The 18,614-nt window shown below is 43.4% G+C and overlaps 1 protein-coding gene across 1 annotated transcript in view; it reads right to left on the bottom strand.

Annotated features, from left to right (window-relative positions):
- Positions 1 to 18,345, bottom strand: part of LOC106567969 (clathrin heavy chain 1) — a 68,786-nt gene extending 50,441 nt beyond the window's left edge. The window contains exon 1 of the mRNA XM_014137896.3: positions 17,907 to 18,345. Within this exon, the coding sequence (XP_013993371.1) occupies positions 17,907 to 17,948 (42 nt within the window). The 5' untranslated portion in view covers positions 17,949 to 18,345. The remainder of the gene's footprint in view (positions 1 to 17,906) is intronic.
- Positions 18,346 to 18,614: the final 269 nt, after the last annotated feature.

The raw sequence follows: 18,614 nt of genomic DNA, 5'->3' as shown, positions 1-18,614 counted from the left end.
CCCCTAGCCAAACACGATTCATCCCTCAGAAAAGACATGGTCACATTTACAACTGCCTGTCTGTTCACTGTGGGTAACATTAGCCAGCTAAACACACACACACACACTACAAAGGCTACCATCTCCCTAGAGATAACCTTGGCTTTACCCAAGCCCAGAACAGAACACATACTAGCACAATTCTTCAACAGATTCAAGGACATTCTTTAAGAGATTCAATTTATAAAATCAGCAAGACTGATGACAGGACTATGATGTGTTTGAAACACACCTGTTTTAGGGGCTCTGACATAGGACTGTACAATTAATCAAATTCACATTTGCAAAATCGGAAATTGCAAGAGCTCTATATCACATGCAATATTTAAAAATGTCACTGAGCCAGGTGTAACATTTTCTCCTCTTACAGCTGCCTCCCCCACACACACCGAGCCACACCCCCTGTCACTCAAGCGGTGCAGTTCCTCCTCCTCACTGTTAAATTCACTATAAGTTCACATGCTGTTCTGGTCAAATGCAGTCAACCGATTCCAAACAAGAACGATGCCGCTTCCTACTTCGCTTTTAAATATAAAATCATTCTATTTTATGATTCCAACAGTTCGCCCAAATGTTTTGATCTATACTGAACAAAAATATAAACATGTAAAGTGAGATGAAATAGAAGATCCCAGAAATGTTCCATCTGCACAAAAAGCAGTCCACGGGCCTCACAACCACGTGTAACCACACTAGCCCAGGACCTCAACATCCGGCTTCTTCATCTGCGGCATAGTCTGAGGGATCGTCTGAGACAAGCCACCAGGACAGCTGATGAATCTGAGGAGTATTTCTGTCTGTAATAAAGCCCTTTTGTAGGGGAAAAACAAATTGATTGGCTGGGCCTTGCTCCCAAGTGGGTGGGCCTATGCCCTCCAAGGCCCACCCATGCCTGCTCCCCTGCCTAGTCATGTGAAATTCATAGATTAGGACCTAATACATTTATTTCAATTGACTGATTTCCTTCTATCCTTCTATTTTTGTTCAGTATATATTGTAAGTCAAATCGCAATATTTTTAATCCCCGTGCCGACAAGATTAAAAATCTGTCAATGTACCCTTGATTTAAGGCAATTAACCCCAATTGCTCCAGGTCGCCTTCGATAATGACTCTGGCAGTGACCCCACTCAGTGTGTCTAAAGGGTAGTTGGAATATGCAAAACATACATTTCCAATTCATACATGCATATTATACAATCATGTACATTATAAAATAGGACAAATGAGCACCCACCTAATTATTAAATGGGCACTGATGCCTTGTAGGACAAAAGCCTGGAGAATTACACCAATGATCTTCAAAAAGACCAGCGCAAATCATCCTACAAAAATATACTAAACTCCCATGGCTGAGAAATCAAAGGAAATATATGTAGGCTCGATATTTGAAATGCTGAAGCCCTAAACATGATGCCACATCTTTATAGTGTCTTGCTGTTTATGTGCCAAAGAGTTTGGGGGAGTCAAACATGTCACTGATGCTGTTGAAATTGGACAACTGATCACGCATTGTGAGTATACGGTTATCCTATCCTCCGGTCCTAACATCAGTCATTCCACAACGGTCTAGACAGATTTACATCTGCTGCCTCTATTCTAAGGAAAAGCTTTTCAATCAACATGAAAAACAAAATAGAACAGTAAAATGGAGTGCAGCAGGCAGGACCACAGTGCACTCGCCATCTACTCTACAGAATGAATGTATTACACCGACCGGATCCAAATAACTCAGCTCAGACAGACGTTGCATTAGAGCTGATAAAGCGCCGCCGATGGAGAAGGGTGACATCTTATGAGCTCCAACTCAACTTTGCAATATAGTGACTTATCGTGTTTACTTTTCTTTTTTCTTACTGCCAAGCACTTCTGGACATCAGAACAACAGTTACTGACCTCGATTTCCACTTCAAATATGCCTTAGGGCAACGCAGACTCCGCTGTTCGTACCAAACCATATTCCTTTGTTCCACGGGCTACCAAAACCCTGCAGGCGTAGACGAGGTTGAGTCCTGGTGAAATTGAGGCAAAAAGAAAACCCTCCGTTCTATTGGCAGATGTCCAGTCACTTGGAAATGAAATGGCTGAGCTTCATTCTAGAGTCTCCTTTTAGAGAGACTTGAAAAGCTGCAATATTACACATCTTACTGAACCGTGACTGGATGATGAAGCTATGCACGTAGTACTTGTGGATTCTCCATGCATTAGCAGGCTCGGACAGCGGCTTCGAGAAAGTCTTAATAAGGGTGTGTGTTTTTTCATAAATAACAACTGGTGTGCTGCTTCAAGTGTGAAGGAAATCAAGCTTTTGCTCACCTGCTATAGAATACCTCATGGTAAGCTGCAAACCCTTTTAGCTACCAAGAGAGTTCTCATCTGTAATTATCACAGCTGTCTACATCCCTCCTCAAGCCAACACCCATCTGGCACTCAACTAACTGTATGGAGCCATAAATAAACAAACTGCTCACCCAGAGGCAGAGCTTCTGGAGGGCGGAGACTAACGCAGGGAGATTTAAGACCGTCCTACCCCACTTCTACCAACATGTCTCCTCCGCCACTAGGGGCGCTAAAACTACAGACCACTTTTATCCTACCCATAGAAACGCATACAAGACCCTCCCTCGTCCTCCCTTGGGCAAGTTTGACCATGCCGCCATTTAAGACTGTTTTGCGAGTACAGACTGGGATATGTTCAGGGATTCATCCGATAGCATTGAGGAGTTCACCACAACAGTCACGGGCTTCATCAATAAGTGCATAGATGATGTCTACCACTTACAAGGAACGGGACACTGACATGGACACATACAAGAAATCCGGCTACGACCTCCGACAAGACATCAAACATTCAAAAAGGACAATATAGGAGGAAGGTGGAATCCTATTACACCGGCTCTGATGCTCTATACATTCATGTACATACTACCTCAATTGGGCCGACCAACCAGTGCTCCCGCACATTGGCTAACTGGGCTATCTGAATTGTGTCCCGCCACCCACCAACCCCTCTTTTACGCTACTGCTACTCTGTTCATCATATATGCATAGTCACTTTAACCATATCTACATGTGCAGTCGTGGCCAAAGGTTTTGAGAATGACACAAATATTAATTTTCACAAAGTCTGCTGCTTCAGTGTCTTTAGATATTTCTGTCAGATGTTACTATGGAATACTGAAGTATAATTACAAGCATTTCATAAGTGTCAAAGGCTTTTATTGACAATTACATGAAGTTGATGCAGAGAGTCAATATTTGCAGTGTTGAGCCTTCTTTTTCAAGACCTCTGCAATCCGCCCTGGCATGCTGTCAATTAACATCTGGGCCACATCCTGACTGATGGCAGCCCATTCTTGCATAATCAATGCTTGGAGTTTGTCAGAATTTGTGGGTTTTTGTTTGTCCACCCGCCTCTTGAAGATTGACCACAAGTTCTCAATGGGATTAAGGTCTGGGGAGTGTCCTGGCCATGGACCCAAAATATCGATGTTTTGTTCCGAGCCACTTAGTTATCACTTTTGCCTTATAGCAAGGTGCTCCATCATGCTGGAAAAGGCATTGTTCATCACCAAACTGTTCCTGGATGGTTGGGAGAAGTTGCTCTCGGAGGATGTGTTGGTACCATTCTTTATTCATGGCTGTGTTCTTAGGCAATATTGAGAGTGAGCCCACTCCCTTGGCTGAGAAGCAACCCCACACATGAATGGTCTCAGGATGCTTTACTGTTGGCATGACACAGGACTGATGGTAGCGCTCACCTTGTCTTCTCCGGACAAGCTTTTTTCCGGATGCCCCAAACAATCGGATAGGGGATTCATCAGAGAAAATGACTTTACCCCAATCCTCAGCAGTACAATCCCTGTACCTTTTGCAGAATATCAGTCCGTCCCTGATGTTTTTCCTGGAGAGAAGTGGCGTCTTTGCAGCCCTTCTTGACACCAGGCCATCCTCCAAAAGTCTTCGCCACACTGTGCGTGCAGATGCACTCACACCTGCCTGCTGCTATTCCTGAGCAAGCTCTGTACTGGTGGTGCCCCGATCCCGCAGCTGAATCAACTTTAGGAGACGGTCCTGGCGCTTGCTGGACTTTCTTGGGCGCCCTGAAGCCTTCTTCACAACAATTGAACCGCTCTCCTTGAAGTTCTTGATGATCCGATAAATGGTTGATTTAGGTGCAATCTTACTGGCAGCAATATCCGTGCCTGTGAAGCCCTTTTTGTGCAAAGCAATGATGACAGCGCATGTTTCCTTGCAGGTAATCATGATTGACAGAGGAAGAACAATGATTCCAAGCACCACCCTCCTTTTGAAGCTTCCAGTCTGTTATTCAAACTCAATCAGCATGACGGCGTGATCTCCAGCCTTGTCCTCGTCAACACTCACACCTGTGTTAACGAGAGAATCACTGACATGATGTCAGCTGGTCCTTATGTGGCAGGGCTGAAATGCAGTGGAAATGTTTTTGGGTGATTCTGTTCATGTGCATGGCAAAGAGGGACTTTGCAATTAATTGCAATTCATCTGATCACTCTTCATAACATTCTGGAGTATATGCAAATTGCCATCATTCAAACTGAGGCAGCAGACTTTGTGAAAATTAATATTTGTGTCATTCGCAACTTTTGGCCACAACTGTACATACTACCTCAAATCAGCCCGACTAACCGGTGTCTGTATGTAGCCTCACTACTTTTATAGCCTCGCTACTGTTATTTTACTTCTTTACTTACCCATTGTTCACCTAATACCTTTTTTGCACTATTGGTTAGAGCCTGTAAGTAACCATTTAACTGTAAGGTCTACACCTGTTGTATTCCGCACACGTGACAAATAAACTTTGATTTGATTCATATGTGTCAGGGCTTGCAGACTACAATGGGAAACCCAATGATGCAGAACTCCCAAACAAGCTAAATGCCTTTTATGCTCACGTTGAGGAATATAACACTGTGCCTTGCGTGAAAGACCCTGTTTCCCAGATGACTGTGTGATCTCGCTCTCCGTGGCCGACGTGAACAAAAACTTTTTAACAGTCCAGACGGTATACAAGGGTCTGTTCTGTAATCCCAAAATGTTTCAAGCTGGCCACTATTCTCCCTGTTCTCAAGATCTCAAGGTAACCTGCCTAAATGACTATCGCCCTGTATCGCTCACATCTGTAATTATGAAGTGCTGGACATGACACACAACACCATTATCCTAGACCCACTCCAATTTGCATACCACCCTAACAGATCCACAGATTACCTAATCTCAATTGCACTTCGCACTGTCCTCTCACACCTGGACAAGAGGGGAAATAACTACGTGAGAATGCTGTTCATAGACTACAGCTCAGCGTTCAACACCATACTCCCCTCCAAACTCATCACCAATCTTGGGACCCTGGGACTGAACCCCTCCCTGTGCAACTGGATTCTGGACTTCCTGACGGGCAGGCCCCAGGTTGTGAGGGTAGGCCACAACACCTCCGCCACGCTCCCTGCCATCCAGAACACCTTCTCCAAACAGCTAGGTTGCCCACAATAGCTGTCAGGCCTGCAATCTGGAGGCCACGCACTGCAAGCCTGTGTATGTGGTTGAGACTGCCAAATACCAGCACCACCAGCTTGCACCTACACTAGAGGCTGTCCAAGCAAGTGGGCTGGTACTTAACCTGTTATGGATAGGGGGCAGTATTTTCACGGCCGGATAAAAAAAACGTACCCGATTTAATCTGTTTATTACTCCTGCCCAGAAACTAGAATATGCATATAATTGTTTGATTTGGATAGAAAACACCCTAAAGTTTCTAAAACTGTTTGAATGGTGTCTGTGAGTATATCAGAACTCATATGGCAGGCCAAAACCTGAGAAGATTCCAAACAGATGTGCCCTCTGACCATTCCTTGGCCTTCTTTAGCCTCCATCTGATACCAAGGAGTGTTGTCCTGGATGTAGGATGGGATCTGTCCTGGATGTAGGATGGGATCTGTCCTGGATGTAGGATGGGATCTGTCCTGGATGTAGGATGGGATCTGTCCTGGATGTAGGATGGGATCTGTCCTGGATGTAGGATGGGATCTGTCCTGGATGTAGGATGGGATCTGTCCTGGATGTAGGATGGGATCTGTCCTGGATGTAGGATGGGATCTGTCCTGGATGTAGGATGGGATCTGTCCTGGATGTAGGATGGGATGTTTTATGCCTCGTGTTACTATTGTATTTGTATAATACAGTTAACTCTGCATCATTGGAAGCATCTCACGGTAAAGTCACCACCAGTTGTATTCGGCGCATGTGACATAACATTTGATTTGAGCAAAATGTTTGTCTGATTGTCCATGACCAGGCAAACATGAGTGCAAGCTGGGCAGGCACTAACATAGCCCACCCCACATAGCCATGCATGACATCACTGAGGAGGCATTTGGGTGAAACTAGAACAAACCAACACCATTGTACACACCAACCTGAAGGTGGCTGGAAAATCACTCATTTAATCATGAGGCTTGTCCTCTCCTCACACAGACCTGCTGTTGGGTTACCTACCCCTTGGCATAAGCTGGATTGGCGGGTTTTGGCACATTTCCGGCGAATCACTGCATTAAATATGGACATGTACGCCAACACTGCAGGGAAGCACACGCCACGAGACTTGACACAGAAGAGCGATAAAAGAAAGGAGAGAGTAAATCGAGGATGTAACGGAAGTGAGTAAAGAGCAGGAAAGAGACTTGAAAGACAACGAAAGATGGATGATATGAGAGAGAGATAGCGAGCAAGACAAAACAGTTAGGGTCACGGCTGACGCCACAGTGTGACATACTTATTTATCCGGTGGGTGTCCTTGTCCAAGTTCACTTTGCCACGGCAGCATAATGAGAGAGAGCGAGAGAGGGGAAACAGAGAGAAGAGCGAGAGAGAGAGATCGGGGGAAACAAAGGGAGAGGGATGAAAAAGAGGGAGCATGATTCTGAGTGATGCTCCCAGCCAGGTGATTGACTCTGCGGGTGCTGTGGGAAGACGCAGACAGACTGCCACAAGGCAAAAGTAAGTCACTCCTCACCCACCATCAAACCTCTCCTCATCCATTACCACCACAAACCTGTCTCTCCCACTCCACTGTCACAATGACATGAAAGCCCCTACCTAGATCTTAAATGGCACTACAGTGGAGCATGCTCTGCATACTTCTGTTATGTAAGACTGGGAAGCCGACAAGAAATGTAGACTGACACATCCGTATGCAGCTCGATCATTTATTAATAAGGGCTGAGCCAAGCAGCTCCTGGTTCCAGATACATTGGCGTGGCTGGATCAAATGGATATCCACTACAGCCTGACTGGCAGACAGTGAAATAGCAGTAGTGCACTGTGTGGAACAGGGCTTAACATTAGCAGCACAGACTCCATAGAGAAAGTAAATCTCAGAAGGGGTTTTCAGTTAGTGACAGTTGGTAAAAAAAAAAATCTAATCGGTTTACAAGAAATCTGCAAGTTCAGTTGACATTGTTGGTGTTATCGTTGCAACTTCCGCTTCAGCTCTCTAGAAGCTGCAGTAGCGCTGCAGTAGCGCTACACTGTGGCCACGACTGCGGTCCTGTCTTCTCTCACCAGGAATCAGTGACCTTAAACTCAAAATAAATGCCTTTCACAAAGCTGGAGCCTAGCGGCTTGAATGAGCATCCAAGTCACAATCAACTGCACTCTCCCCCTGGCTTAATCAAAGCTTATGTTACGACTACTAGGCTAAACCACAAATCAGACACTTTCCCCGACACCATGTTAATCATCAAATCAAGCTTTATTTATACTGCACATTTCAGACAGGGAATGTAACGCAACGTGCTTTACAGGAAAAAAAATCTAAATAAAAGCTGAAATATTTCCTACACAACATACATAAGATTTTTTTAAAAACCAAAGAATGACAAACTGAACTAAAAAGCACCCTAAGGAAAAGCAAAGCTAAAAGTGTTTAAAGATCTCTTAAATATGTTCACAGTTTCAGCCCCGCCCCGGGGGTTCTCTGGCTATTCCAGAGGCTGGGGGCATAATAACTAAAGGCTGCCTTTCCCTGCCTCGTGGTCCTAGGCTTTGGGATAGTTAAAAGGCCAGTGCCAGAGGACCTGAGGGACCTACTGGGTACATAACTTAAAACCATGTCTGACATGTATTGGGCTGCACAATCGTGGATTGATTTAAAAACAGAAAGAAGAATCTTAACTCACAGGCAGCCAGTGCAGAGAAATTAAAACCGGTATAATGTACAGCATTCTGTATGTTTTGAAGTTGACCAACGGCTTTCTTAAGCTCTCTCCTAACAAGAGGAAGCCCCTGCCCCATGAATTAATCTGCTAATTTAACCCGAGGTTAGCGTTTCCTCTTTTCCTTCGAGGGAACATGGACACCTTGCTCAGCACAAAAGCCCCCCGCGTTCTGCGGGAGTTAAAGGAAGGTCAAGGGTAGGATGTGCTGAGGCTTGCAGAGGCTTCAGCCCCAACCCTCTCTAGAACGCCACAACAGGAAGCAGGAGCCCATTGTCCCACGGACTGAAACAACAGGCTGGACCTGTCTCCACGGCGACCATGTGACCACGGGACATTTGACCAGCACCAACCCAGGGGTGAGGAAAAAGGGTGCCCTGATGGATATAAGGGGAAAAAAGGAAGCGGAACGCAGAGTGGAATCCAGCCACTGGTCATGCCAGTTCTGCTGACTGAGGGTTGATTTACGGGTAGTTTCTTTTCCGTTTTGTGAAATGCTTTGCTGCTTTATTGTACAGTCGGGTGGCCTGCACTGAGGAATGTCAAGTGTTCAGCAAATCCATATGCTCACAAGCATGTCACAAGATATCAGCCGGTTACCAGGTGAGAGTTTAAAGTTGACCACACAAACCTTTTAAAGTTGATGTCTTATTAAAGAGAGCAGGGCAAGATGTTTCCATTCAAAAGAAATGTAAACTGGTGGGGTAAAATGTCATGTCTCATTTAAATGCCATTTGGCAAGGGTTATTGCCATGCTAAAATGCATAGACTTAAAGGTAGTAAGGAGAGGAGCACAGTCATGCACAATGTAGCTAGGTAGGAGGAGAAATGGAAGCGACCTTGAGGACATTTCATTTTCAGCTGAACTGGTTACATGGTTGTAACTTGTTCATGCTGCATTAACAGAGAGAATTATGTTTTATGCTCTGCTAGACAGCCCTAGTATGATAAAACCAGGCTACGTCATAGTGATGGTGGAAAACAAATCTATAAAGTTACAAATCAGGATATTTTTTGACAATATAGCCTATCAGATCGTTGACAATATCGCACAATAATGTATGCACTACTTGGCTGTAACTGCACCAAAACACCAGCATTTTTCCTTCATAGCTTGTTCTCCATCTTTTTAAATAGGGAGACAATTTGTTTTAAGCACTCATTTCCATGACTGATCAAAACTTGATTATCATGGCTCTCATCCCTCTGCAGCAGACATGTGTTGAGCAATATGTTGGGAACATCAAACCGCAACACACACACCTAATATTCCACAGATCTGACTTGCCCTTTCCCTCCTAAACAACCAGTAAACATTAGCCCGTTTCGAGTTTCATTTTCATGTCTTCTGCATCCATTTTGCTGTCACGTTCAGAGTTTGTTATAACTGATTTATTGATGTGATTATGATAGGTCAAGCCCTATTGGTCACATACATGTGATGCTTACATGTTTTACATAAAGAGAGCAAGGGTTGAGGGAATGTTTATCCTAAACAAATTAGGGATTTCAGTAACAGAACTTTTCAGTCAGAAACAAGAAAGAAACTAAATGGCTGAAATGTTGCAGCTTCAGCATGGACAGCGCAATAAACACTTTCTGTGGTGCCCTTCACTGCAGTAGGGAGGAGAGCGAGACAACGTGCGCCTGTCACACAGGCACTATCATCGGGCTCTTTGACTCATGTGTGTGTTTTAATTATTTAGTCAACCAGTGTGCTTAAAGCATCAGCCAAGCTAAGTGCATAAGTAGTTGTTTTTATTCAAACAAATAAGTTGTGTCTGTCTATATGGAAAAATACATTTAAACATTTCAACCAATAGATTGGTCGAAAGAACAGGACGTGCCTCATCAACCAAGATTTGTTTTTTAGTCGAGGACAGCCCTACAGCTCACGGATAGATCTTGCAATGAATGAAAAACGGAGCTGGAACATCAGCATGCACAATGCAAAGGTAAAAGAGAACCATGAGATTTTGAAAGACCTAGCTAATTAATGCTACCTAGGTAAACAGGAGTTGGCATTTCGTGGCAACGATGAGAGTGCCAGCTCATCAAACAGGCCCAGGGGAAACTATGTGGGATTACTACATGCCTTTGCTGAAAAGAAACAAGCTAGCAACCCATTTAGAGACCACCACTGTGTTTGCTTTATGCTCAAGGCCTATGGTGGAATTTAATGGAACTGGCACACTCTACGTGTTCTGCAGAACAAAGTGATGGATATGGGTTCCTCCCGTACCAGTATCAGCGGAACAATGAAAGCACTGGAACAGCAGCGACAATACTTTGATCATTTCTATGAGCGATTCGAGCAGAACTGCGAAACTGGTTGGAAACAGACAATCAGTAGAGTAGAGGGGGCGAATCTACTACAACATACTGGACAATGTCAATGTTCAGATGACAGACAGGTTTGACCTCTTTGGTGAACTTAATCTGGTTGACTTCGTGGACTGCAAAAAAATAAAAACAAGGTCACAGAAGATCGGCACCAGTACTTAGATTTCGTTAGGACTTAAGGCTCATTTTGTCAGATTGTACAGTTCACAAATGGTACGAGACAAATCACCTGGACAGCTCCTCGGCTTTTTGTTCCAGCATGACCTAACACAGACTATCCCCGAGGCAACAAAGTTACTGCAGCTGGTCCGCACCATACCAGCCACAAAAGCATCGGTTGAGAGGTCACTTTCTGTGCTGAAACGGATGAAGACAGAGCAGAAAACAGATTGATCAAGGATGACTCATCCTTTGCCATCATCTCCATCGCATCGAGACCAAGACACTTTTAAAACTGAGGGCCAACGGGGAGGAGTTCTACAGTTCAGTCACTGATGTCTTTTCCCAGAAGGACAGACAGACTTCGTTTACAAGTAAGTGTTTATTAACAGTAGCACCCTCTACTATTATTACATTACATCTGTATTGTGTAAGTATACATCTCAAATCAGTAGCGCTGCCTAGGCAGTGTGTGTGAACCGCCGTCTACAAGTAAGCCTAATCACTGGCATTTGGGTCGCTGTCTGTGGTGTTGAAAATTGCCTGTTCTTGCAGTTGCATGGGGCACAAGCTATTAGGGCATGTGAATGTGTGTCTAATGGTTACACTGCCTCCCTGCTGCTGTTTGATGGTTGGTTGTCAGTGCTCGACATTTGGGCTGCCCGGGAAACATCTGCAGAGCTCACCCGGCCAGTCATTCAAGCTTTCATATAGCCTGCTTGGGCCAGTACATTTTCAAACTCCAAAACATGTTTTTTAATTTTTTTTTAATCATTTCTATTTGTATTTAATACATCACAATCTTGAAGATGTCTGACACTTCAAACTTGTTATTAACCAGCATTTGATTTCCAAGCGAAGCCAAGAATGTCAAAGCCTTCACTCTCTGTCTGGAGTGAGCTCCACATCACTATGTCCTGGATACTAGTGACAGATATGTCTCAGCGGAGACGGGAAACCCGGCAATTCTGAGATTAACTTTGGCACACGCATTCCACAATCACAGAATAAAAATCCACCTTTTCAGTCTTTTTTCATATCAGTCATCCTACATAGCAATGGGTGGTCTCGTGTGGCTCAGTTTGTAGAGCATGGTGTTTGCAACGCCAGGGTTGTGGGTTCGATTCCCACGGGGGACCAGTACGGAGAAAAAAAATGTATGAAATGTATGCATTCACTACTGTAAGTCGCTCTGGATAAGAGCGTCTGCTAAATGACTAAAAAAATAAAAATAAAAAAATATTAGCAAAGAAAGGTTTACGTAGGCCAAGGACTACATGTTGCTGCTTGCTTGTCAAGACAAACATTTACACAAAGCACAATCCTTTTTTTTATTTTTATAATGCAATTGTTGTCTATATAACATCAAATGTCGGGTGGCGAGAGCGTGCAACGCCTCATACAGCCAATTGCTGCATGGAACTAAATGTGTTCTAATAAGCCCAGTCACTGCCTAACATTCCTAAACTACAATAGTCTGCAATTATTGAAAAGAGCAGGATCCCAGCTTTCCAGTCATGTTTGACATATTTCTCAACTCCAACTTTTGCACAATTGACAGCGTTTTACAATCTGAGTGTCTGGATTTGAGTGCGAGTGTCTGTGTAAAATAATAATGCCTGGAAAAACAAGCAGTGCTCTTGTTACTTAGAGAGAGAAAAGTCCCAATCTATCACAGCCAGGGCTCACTAAACACCCACCTGTATAAAATAGTTGATATATAAAATTGCAAATTATGCAAGTGGCCCCGGATGAGTGAGGATAGGACAGGACACCAGCAGGGGGAGAGTAAATAAAGTGGATGGGAGGCTTTAACCTCTCTTGGGTAGAGGGCAGTATTTTGACGTCCGGATGAAAAGCGTGCCCGTAGTAAACTGCCTGCTACTCGGGCCCAGAAGGTAGGATATGCATATTATTAGTAGATTTGGATAGAAAACACTCTGAAGTTTCTAAAACGGTTTGAATGATGTCTGTGAGTATAACAGAACTCATATGGCAGGCAAAATACCTGAGAAAAAATCCAACCAGGAAGTGCGGAAATCTGAGGTTTGTAGTTTTTCAATTGATTGCCTTTCCAATATACAGTGTCTATGGGATCATTTTGCACTTCCTAAGGCTTCCACTAGATGTCAGTCTTTAGAACGTGGTTTCATGCTTCTACTGTGAATGGGGAGAGAATAAGAGCATATGGAGTCAGATGACTGAGAAAATGACATGAGCTCAGTGGCGCATGCTCCCGTGAGATACAGCTGTGTTCCTTTTCCTTTTTGAAGACAAAGGAATCATCCAGTTGGAATATTATGGAAGATTTATGATAAAAATATCATAAAGATTGATTCTATACATCGTTTGACATGTTTCTACTGTAATATAACTTTTTTGACTTTGTCTGAATTTACTGCGCGAGCACAGTGGATTTGGATTACTCGACTGAACGCGAACAAAAAGGAGGTATTTGGACATAAATATGGACTTTATCGAAACAAATGAACATTTATTGTGGAACTGGGATTCCTGGGAGTGCATTCCGATGAAGATCAAAGGTAAGTGAATATTTATAATGCCATTTCTGAGTTTTGTTGACTCCACAAAATGGCGGGTTTGGTTTTGTGACTGAGCGCTGTACTCAGATTATTGCAAAGTGTGCTTTCGCCGTAAAGCTTTTTTGAAATCTGACACAGCAGTTGCATTAAGGAGAAGTTTATCTATAATTCTGTGCATAACACTTGTATCTTTTATCAAAGTTTATGATGAATATTTCTGTAAATTGATGTGCTCATTCACCGGAGGTTTTGGAGGAAAAACATTTCTGAATATTACACGCCAATGTAAAATGGGGTTTTTGGATATAAATATGAACTTTATCGAGCAAAACATACATGTATTGTGTAACATGAAGTCCTATGAGTGCCATCTGATGAAGATCAAAGGTTAGTGACTAATTTTAGCTGTATTTCTGGTTTTTGTGATGCCTCTCCTTGCTTGGAAAATGGCTGTGTGGTTTTTCTTGTCTAGGTGCTGTCCTAACAATCTAATGCTATGCTTTCGCCGTAAAGACTTTTTGAAATCGGACATTGTGGTTGGATTAACGAGAAGATTATCTTTAAAATGGTGTATAATACTTGTATGTGTGAAAAAATTGAATTATGAGATTTGTGTTGTTTTGAATTTGGCGCTCTGCTATTTCACTGGCTGTTGGCGAGGTGGGACGCTACCGTCCCACATACCCTAGAGAAGTTAAAGCTGGAATCCTTAGTGGTGAAACAGCCATGTCCGTTTGTGATATTACAACAAAGTAATTACTGTAAACAAACACTTTTTTACTAACATAATTGCGCACGCAACAGAAGAGCACAATATATACCACAATTTTTTTGACCACGCTGCACGATGCTCCTCAGTTCCGCAACAAAAACAATAAGAATGGTGGTGGGGCGGCCAGTGGCTCCCTTTCCCCCTACTGCGGACTCCATCTTTAATGTCTTGGCCCAGTGGGAGATAAACAGCAGTGTCCCAGCCAGCAGCACTGCATTGAAGTTCACCATGGGTTTCCTTCAGCCTGTGGGGTCAGTACGGGTGAAGCCATGAGTGCTTTGAAGAATACTGCGAGATTCTGGTAATTGCCTATATCTGGCCATCTGTAGAAGTCATGGATCTGACGGAGTTTGGCTGGCTGGGTCTCTGACTATGCTGTTTTAGAACAGCAGTAGTTGGCCGGCTGTGTGAGAGAAACCATCCATCACCTGCCCACTGGAGCACCGTGACGTCACAGCGGCAGATATAGGGGGCTGACGTTAGAATAGTCAATGACTTCCTCAGATCATGTGACCACACTGCACCAATGGGCTCAGTAAGGCTTCGACTGTTTCCTGGGAGCTAGCTAGATCTCCTGGTGTGAAGCCTCATACCAACCAGCCCGTATACCTGACACTCAAGAGGGGCTGTGTGTGGACATAAACCTGACAGGGAGGTCAACAGATGATCACTGTTGGCCTCCGCTACACCTTTTAAAATGTAAATGGCTGACTGACACAAAGGAACCCTAGGCTCTTCATTACTAATTACAGCCCCTGTGAAATGCCCAGTTGAAGGACAATGTGGCACATACTGCATGATCCGCTGCTCATGCCCAGCTCCATACCATCTGTGAAACATGCATGAAAGCATATGCAGGTCATGCATAAGAGATAGTGGCTGGACTCCCCAAAGGTACGACACACAATGACCTTGATGTGCCAATGACACAGAAATCAGAGGGCACATACTTCAGTAATAACTTCTTATCACCCTAAACGTGTGTGCTGTGGGCAGCTGTTGTAAGACCACAGAAACAAATGAATGCAATTAATTGTGTGAATACAAAATCCTTATCTGGCTTTGCAGTGAACATGCTTTCATGTTGAGAATAACCTGACATGGCCTTGTGAATTCTACACACACACACACACACACACGTAATTTCAGTCAAAAATCTATCATTCTGAGAAGTTATATTTCTCAGTCAGAATGCATGAGGTGGTGGATCTGTTGCACGACACCCCTGCCTTCCAGTGTCTGCAGATATAAATGACAACGCCAGCTGAGCTCAATGCACAGAACAGCCAGTACAGTATCTAACAGTACCACCTTCATCTACTGTAACACCCACTCCTGCAATTATGGACCTGTCAAGGACATCAGACTTTTCCCCCTCTATAAACTGTACATTGTAATTCCACAGACAAAAGGCCTTTACACAGGCTTGTCAACCTCAGACTTGATGTATGAATAACTCCAGAGCTATATTATTTAAAGTTGCTGAATCAAACGTAGCTTCAGTAGCCAACAGAACAGGTACAGTAGTGATATGGAGTGCTATTGCTGTGAGTGCACTGTACTGTGAAGGAGTAAAGGCTGGAGTGGATAATAGGTCTCATGATTGGGGCACTGCCTGTAGGGTTCATTTGTGTTGAAGTCACCATCCCTGTCTGGACTCTGCACACAAAAAAAAATCTAGAGGGCAGCCCTCCAATAACGTTAGCTCACAGTGACAGAGGGGGACAGAGAGGGAAATACTTTTTCCTCCCTTCACCATATGTGGTTAGCCATAATCGTCCTGAGAATAATAATTTTACACCACAGATTTAAATACTGAGAATAACAGTAACAATTCCACTCAGACAATACCCATGAGAATAGAGAAGATAAAGTAGAATCAATGTAATAGCAAAAACAGTACCTCTTCAGATGTAGAAAATAACCCACACAATTGCACAACAAAAGTGATGTAGTCTCAGTCACGAGCAGCGCTTGTGTCTATGGAAGTATTGTAGTAAGGTCAGTCTGACTGTGACAATCTATCCAGCTGTGCTTCTAATAACGGGTTGTGTGTGCGAGACATGCTGTAAAAACAAACAAACGATGCATTATGTAGCAGCAAATAAACAATGCAAACCAAATGATTATTCCCAAGCCAAGATGTAGGCGGATCGCATGTCTTGTTCTGAATCTGAGGCTCCACAAAAACACCAAAGAGACTGATTTATTCACTAGCTAGGTCACAGATCTTGCAAGCCAAGTCTTGACACAATCCATCCTCTCCAAGGAGCATGAATGTTTTCCACTTCCTCAACCTGACCAACAGAGCTCAATAGTCACCATGACATGCATGTCAGGCTAAGGTATGATAATTGGAAAACCACAAACACAGTTCTCCTTGGTTTTAATGGTCTCAGACATCACAAGGATCCCTAGTGGCGCAGCTGTCTAAGGCACTGTATCTCAGTGCAAGAGGCATCACTAGAGTCCCTAGTTCGAAATCCAGGGACTGGATTGGATTCGCACACTAATCCAAGCTGTATCACATCCGGCCTTGATTGGGAGTCCCATAGGGCGGTGCACATTTGGCCCAGCGTCATCCACCTCATTGTAAATAAATAATAATTTGTTCTGAACAGACTTGCCTAGTTAAATAAAAGGTTACATTTAAGTTAAAAAAAAAAAAAACAACCCACATAGTTTTGTGGAGCATTTTAGTGCTTGAGGTGATCGTCCACTAAACATTAGCTACAGCCAACCTGCCCAAGAGTCTTATTTCAAAAAGAGAAAAGTAATTATAAAACGTGTCATCTGTGACATGGGAAATGTTTGGGAGGTATGCATTCATACAAACAAAAACAAAAATCACATAACAAAGCCAAGTCTGCTTTCGTGTGAAGGTGTGTCATGCACCTGCTGATGACATGCTCTCTCATAATATCAAGATGTGTGTACCTAGGTGGTAATGTCCATTCACTACCCCCAGCAAAGCACTAAAATGTATTAGCAATCAACATGAATGAAAGGAGATTGTTACTGTTTGGTTCGGAAAGACAAACGGTAACTATTGAGTACTGACTATCAGGCTTGGTGTTAGCTAGAGACCTCGCTCAGCTGGCTGAGCTAGATCAGCTTTTTCAAAACTGGGGCAAGAACAAGTGTACATGGAGGGTTGGCAATTCAAACTCAAATCGCTTGACAAGTCAGATGTGTGACGGGTTACAACGTTAGCTACGCTAGGTGGCTGGTTAAAGTTAACCAACTAATCTTTGATCCGGGTTGAATAGTCAGCAATTTAACTACCTAGCGATCGTTAGCTATAACGTTATATGCGGAAAAACACCAAACCACCCGGCAACGTAGTTTGCGATTGTTGGTGAATTGCTATTCCATTATTTCCTTAGCAATGTAGCTAACACTACGACACATACGTGAGTAGTTAGCTAGAGAGTTTGTTACAGGTTAGTTAGCTAACTAGATTTTATTTTAGTTTCTAACTTCAACAATAACAGCTTATCAGCCTACCAACAACCTCGCCATCCATGCCACCGGGTAAGATAACTAGGTAGAAACGATATCTAGCCAAATATTATAATCCATTGCTATTGTGTCAACTTCCCACGGAGCCGGTCGACGATATGTCATAAGCTAGCTAAGCTAACTCACATTATGTTGAGACGGAGCTATTTTTCATTCAGAGATCAGTGACGCTCGCTTAATTATCGTTTAATTTGATGTCCTAAAGAACAATGAATATGAGGCAAGTAATACATGATAGATTTTTCGAAATATTACCATTCATTCAACAGACAACATACCTGCAGGTGCTCCTGAAAGCGGATAGGCAGAATCTGAGCCATGACGGTTCCTCTGCTCTCCTCCCGATTCTCCAAGTAATGCTAACAAACTACGGCTTCTTCTCAGATCCTAGCCGGACAGCCAGGGAACGGCTAGTCTAAAGTCCAATTGGGTAGACTCGAAGTCTTGTATGAAAATGTAATGGTGATTTTATTCGTCCTTTTGCTGTTAACTTGCGCGCTTCCCCTGATGACGGACGGCTGCAGCTGCACTGAACACCCTGAACCTGCAATGGCGGTGGCAGCTGCTCAAGAGGAGAGAAACAATCCGGAAATGGCAGTGTACTTCAGTGGGGCGGACGAATATAGTTATTCATGTTTCAAAAAGTGTAATTTCTAATCATGATTAAACTGATGTAGGATATTCACCATTGAAACGTATTAATTGTTATACAATCCAGGAAAATTGACTAGTGTGTAAAGGCAGCATACCATTTGTGAGATAAGGATACATTGGTACTATTTCTTTGCGATTCGCCCTTTGATTTTTGCCACATCATTCGTCCTCGTGAATGCACGTCAGTTCCTACTTGCGTAGTGCGTAGGCTACTCCTGTTCCGCACCGGTGAAAGCTGTGGGTGAAAGGTTTTATTCGATTTACAATAAAAGCCCCAACAATAAAATCATGATCATGGAGTTTTGTATACCTCTTGAATTCACAGGTGAATT

This window comes from Salmo salar, chromosome 13 (assembly GCF_965601325.2).
Source record: "Salmo salar chromosome 13, fSalSal1, whole genome shotgun sequence".
Taxonomy (NCBI): Eukaryota; Metazoa; Chordata; class Actinopteri; order Salmoniformes; family Salmonidae; genus Salmo; species Salmo salar.
This window is presented reverse-complemented; position numbering and strand designations above follow the sequence as displayed.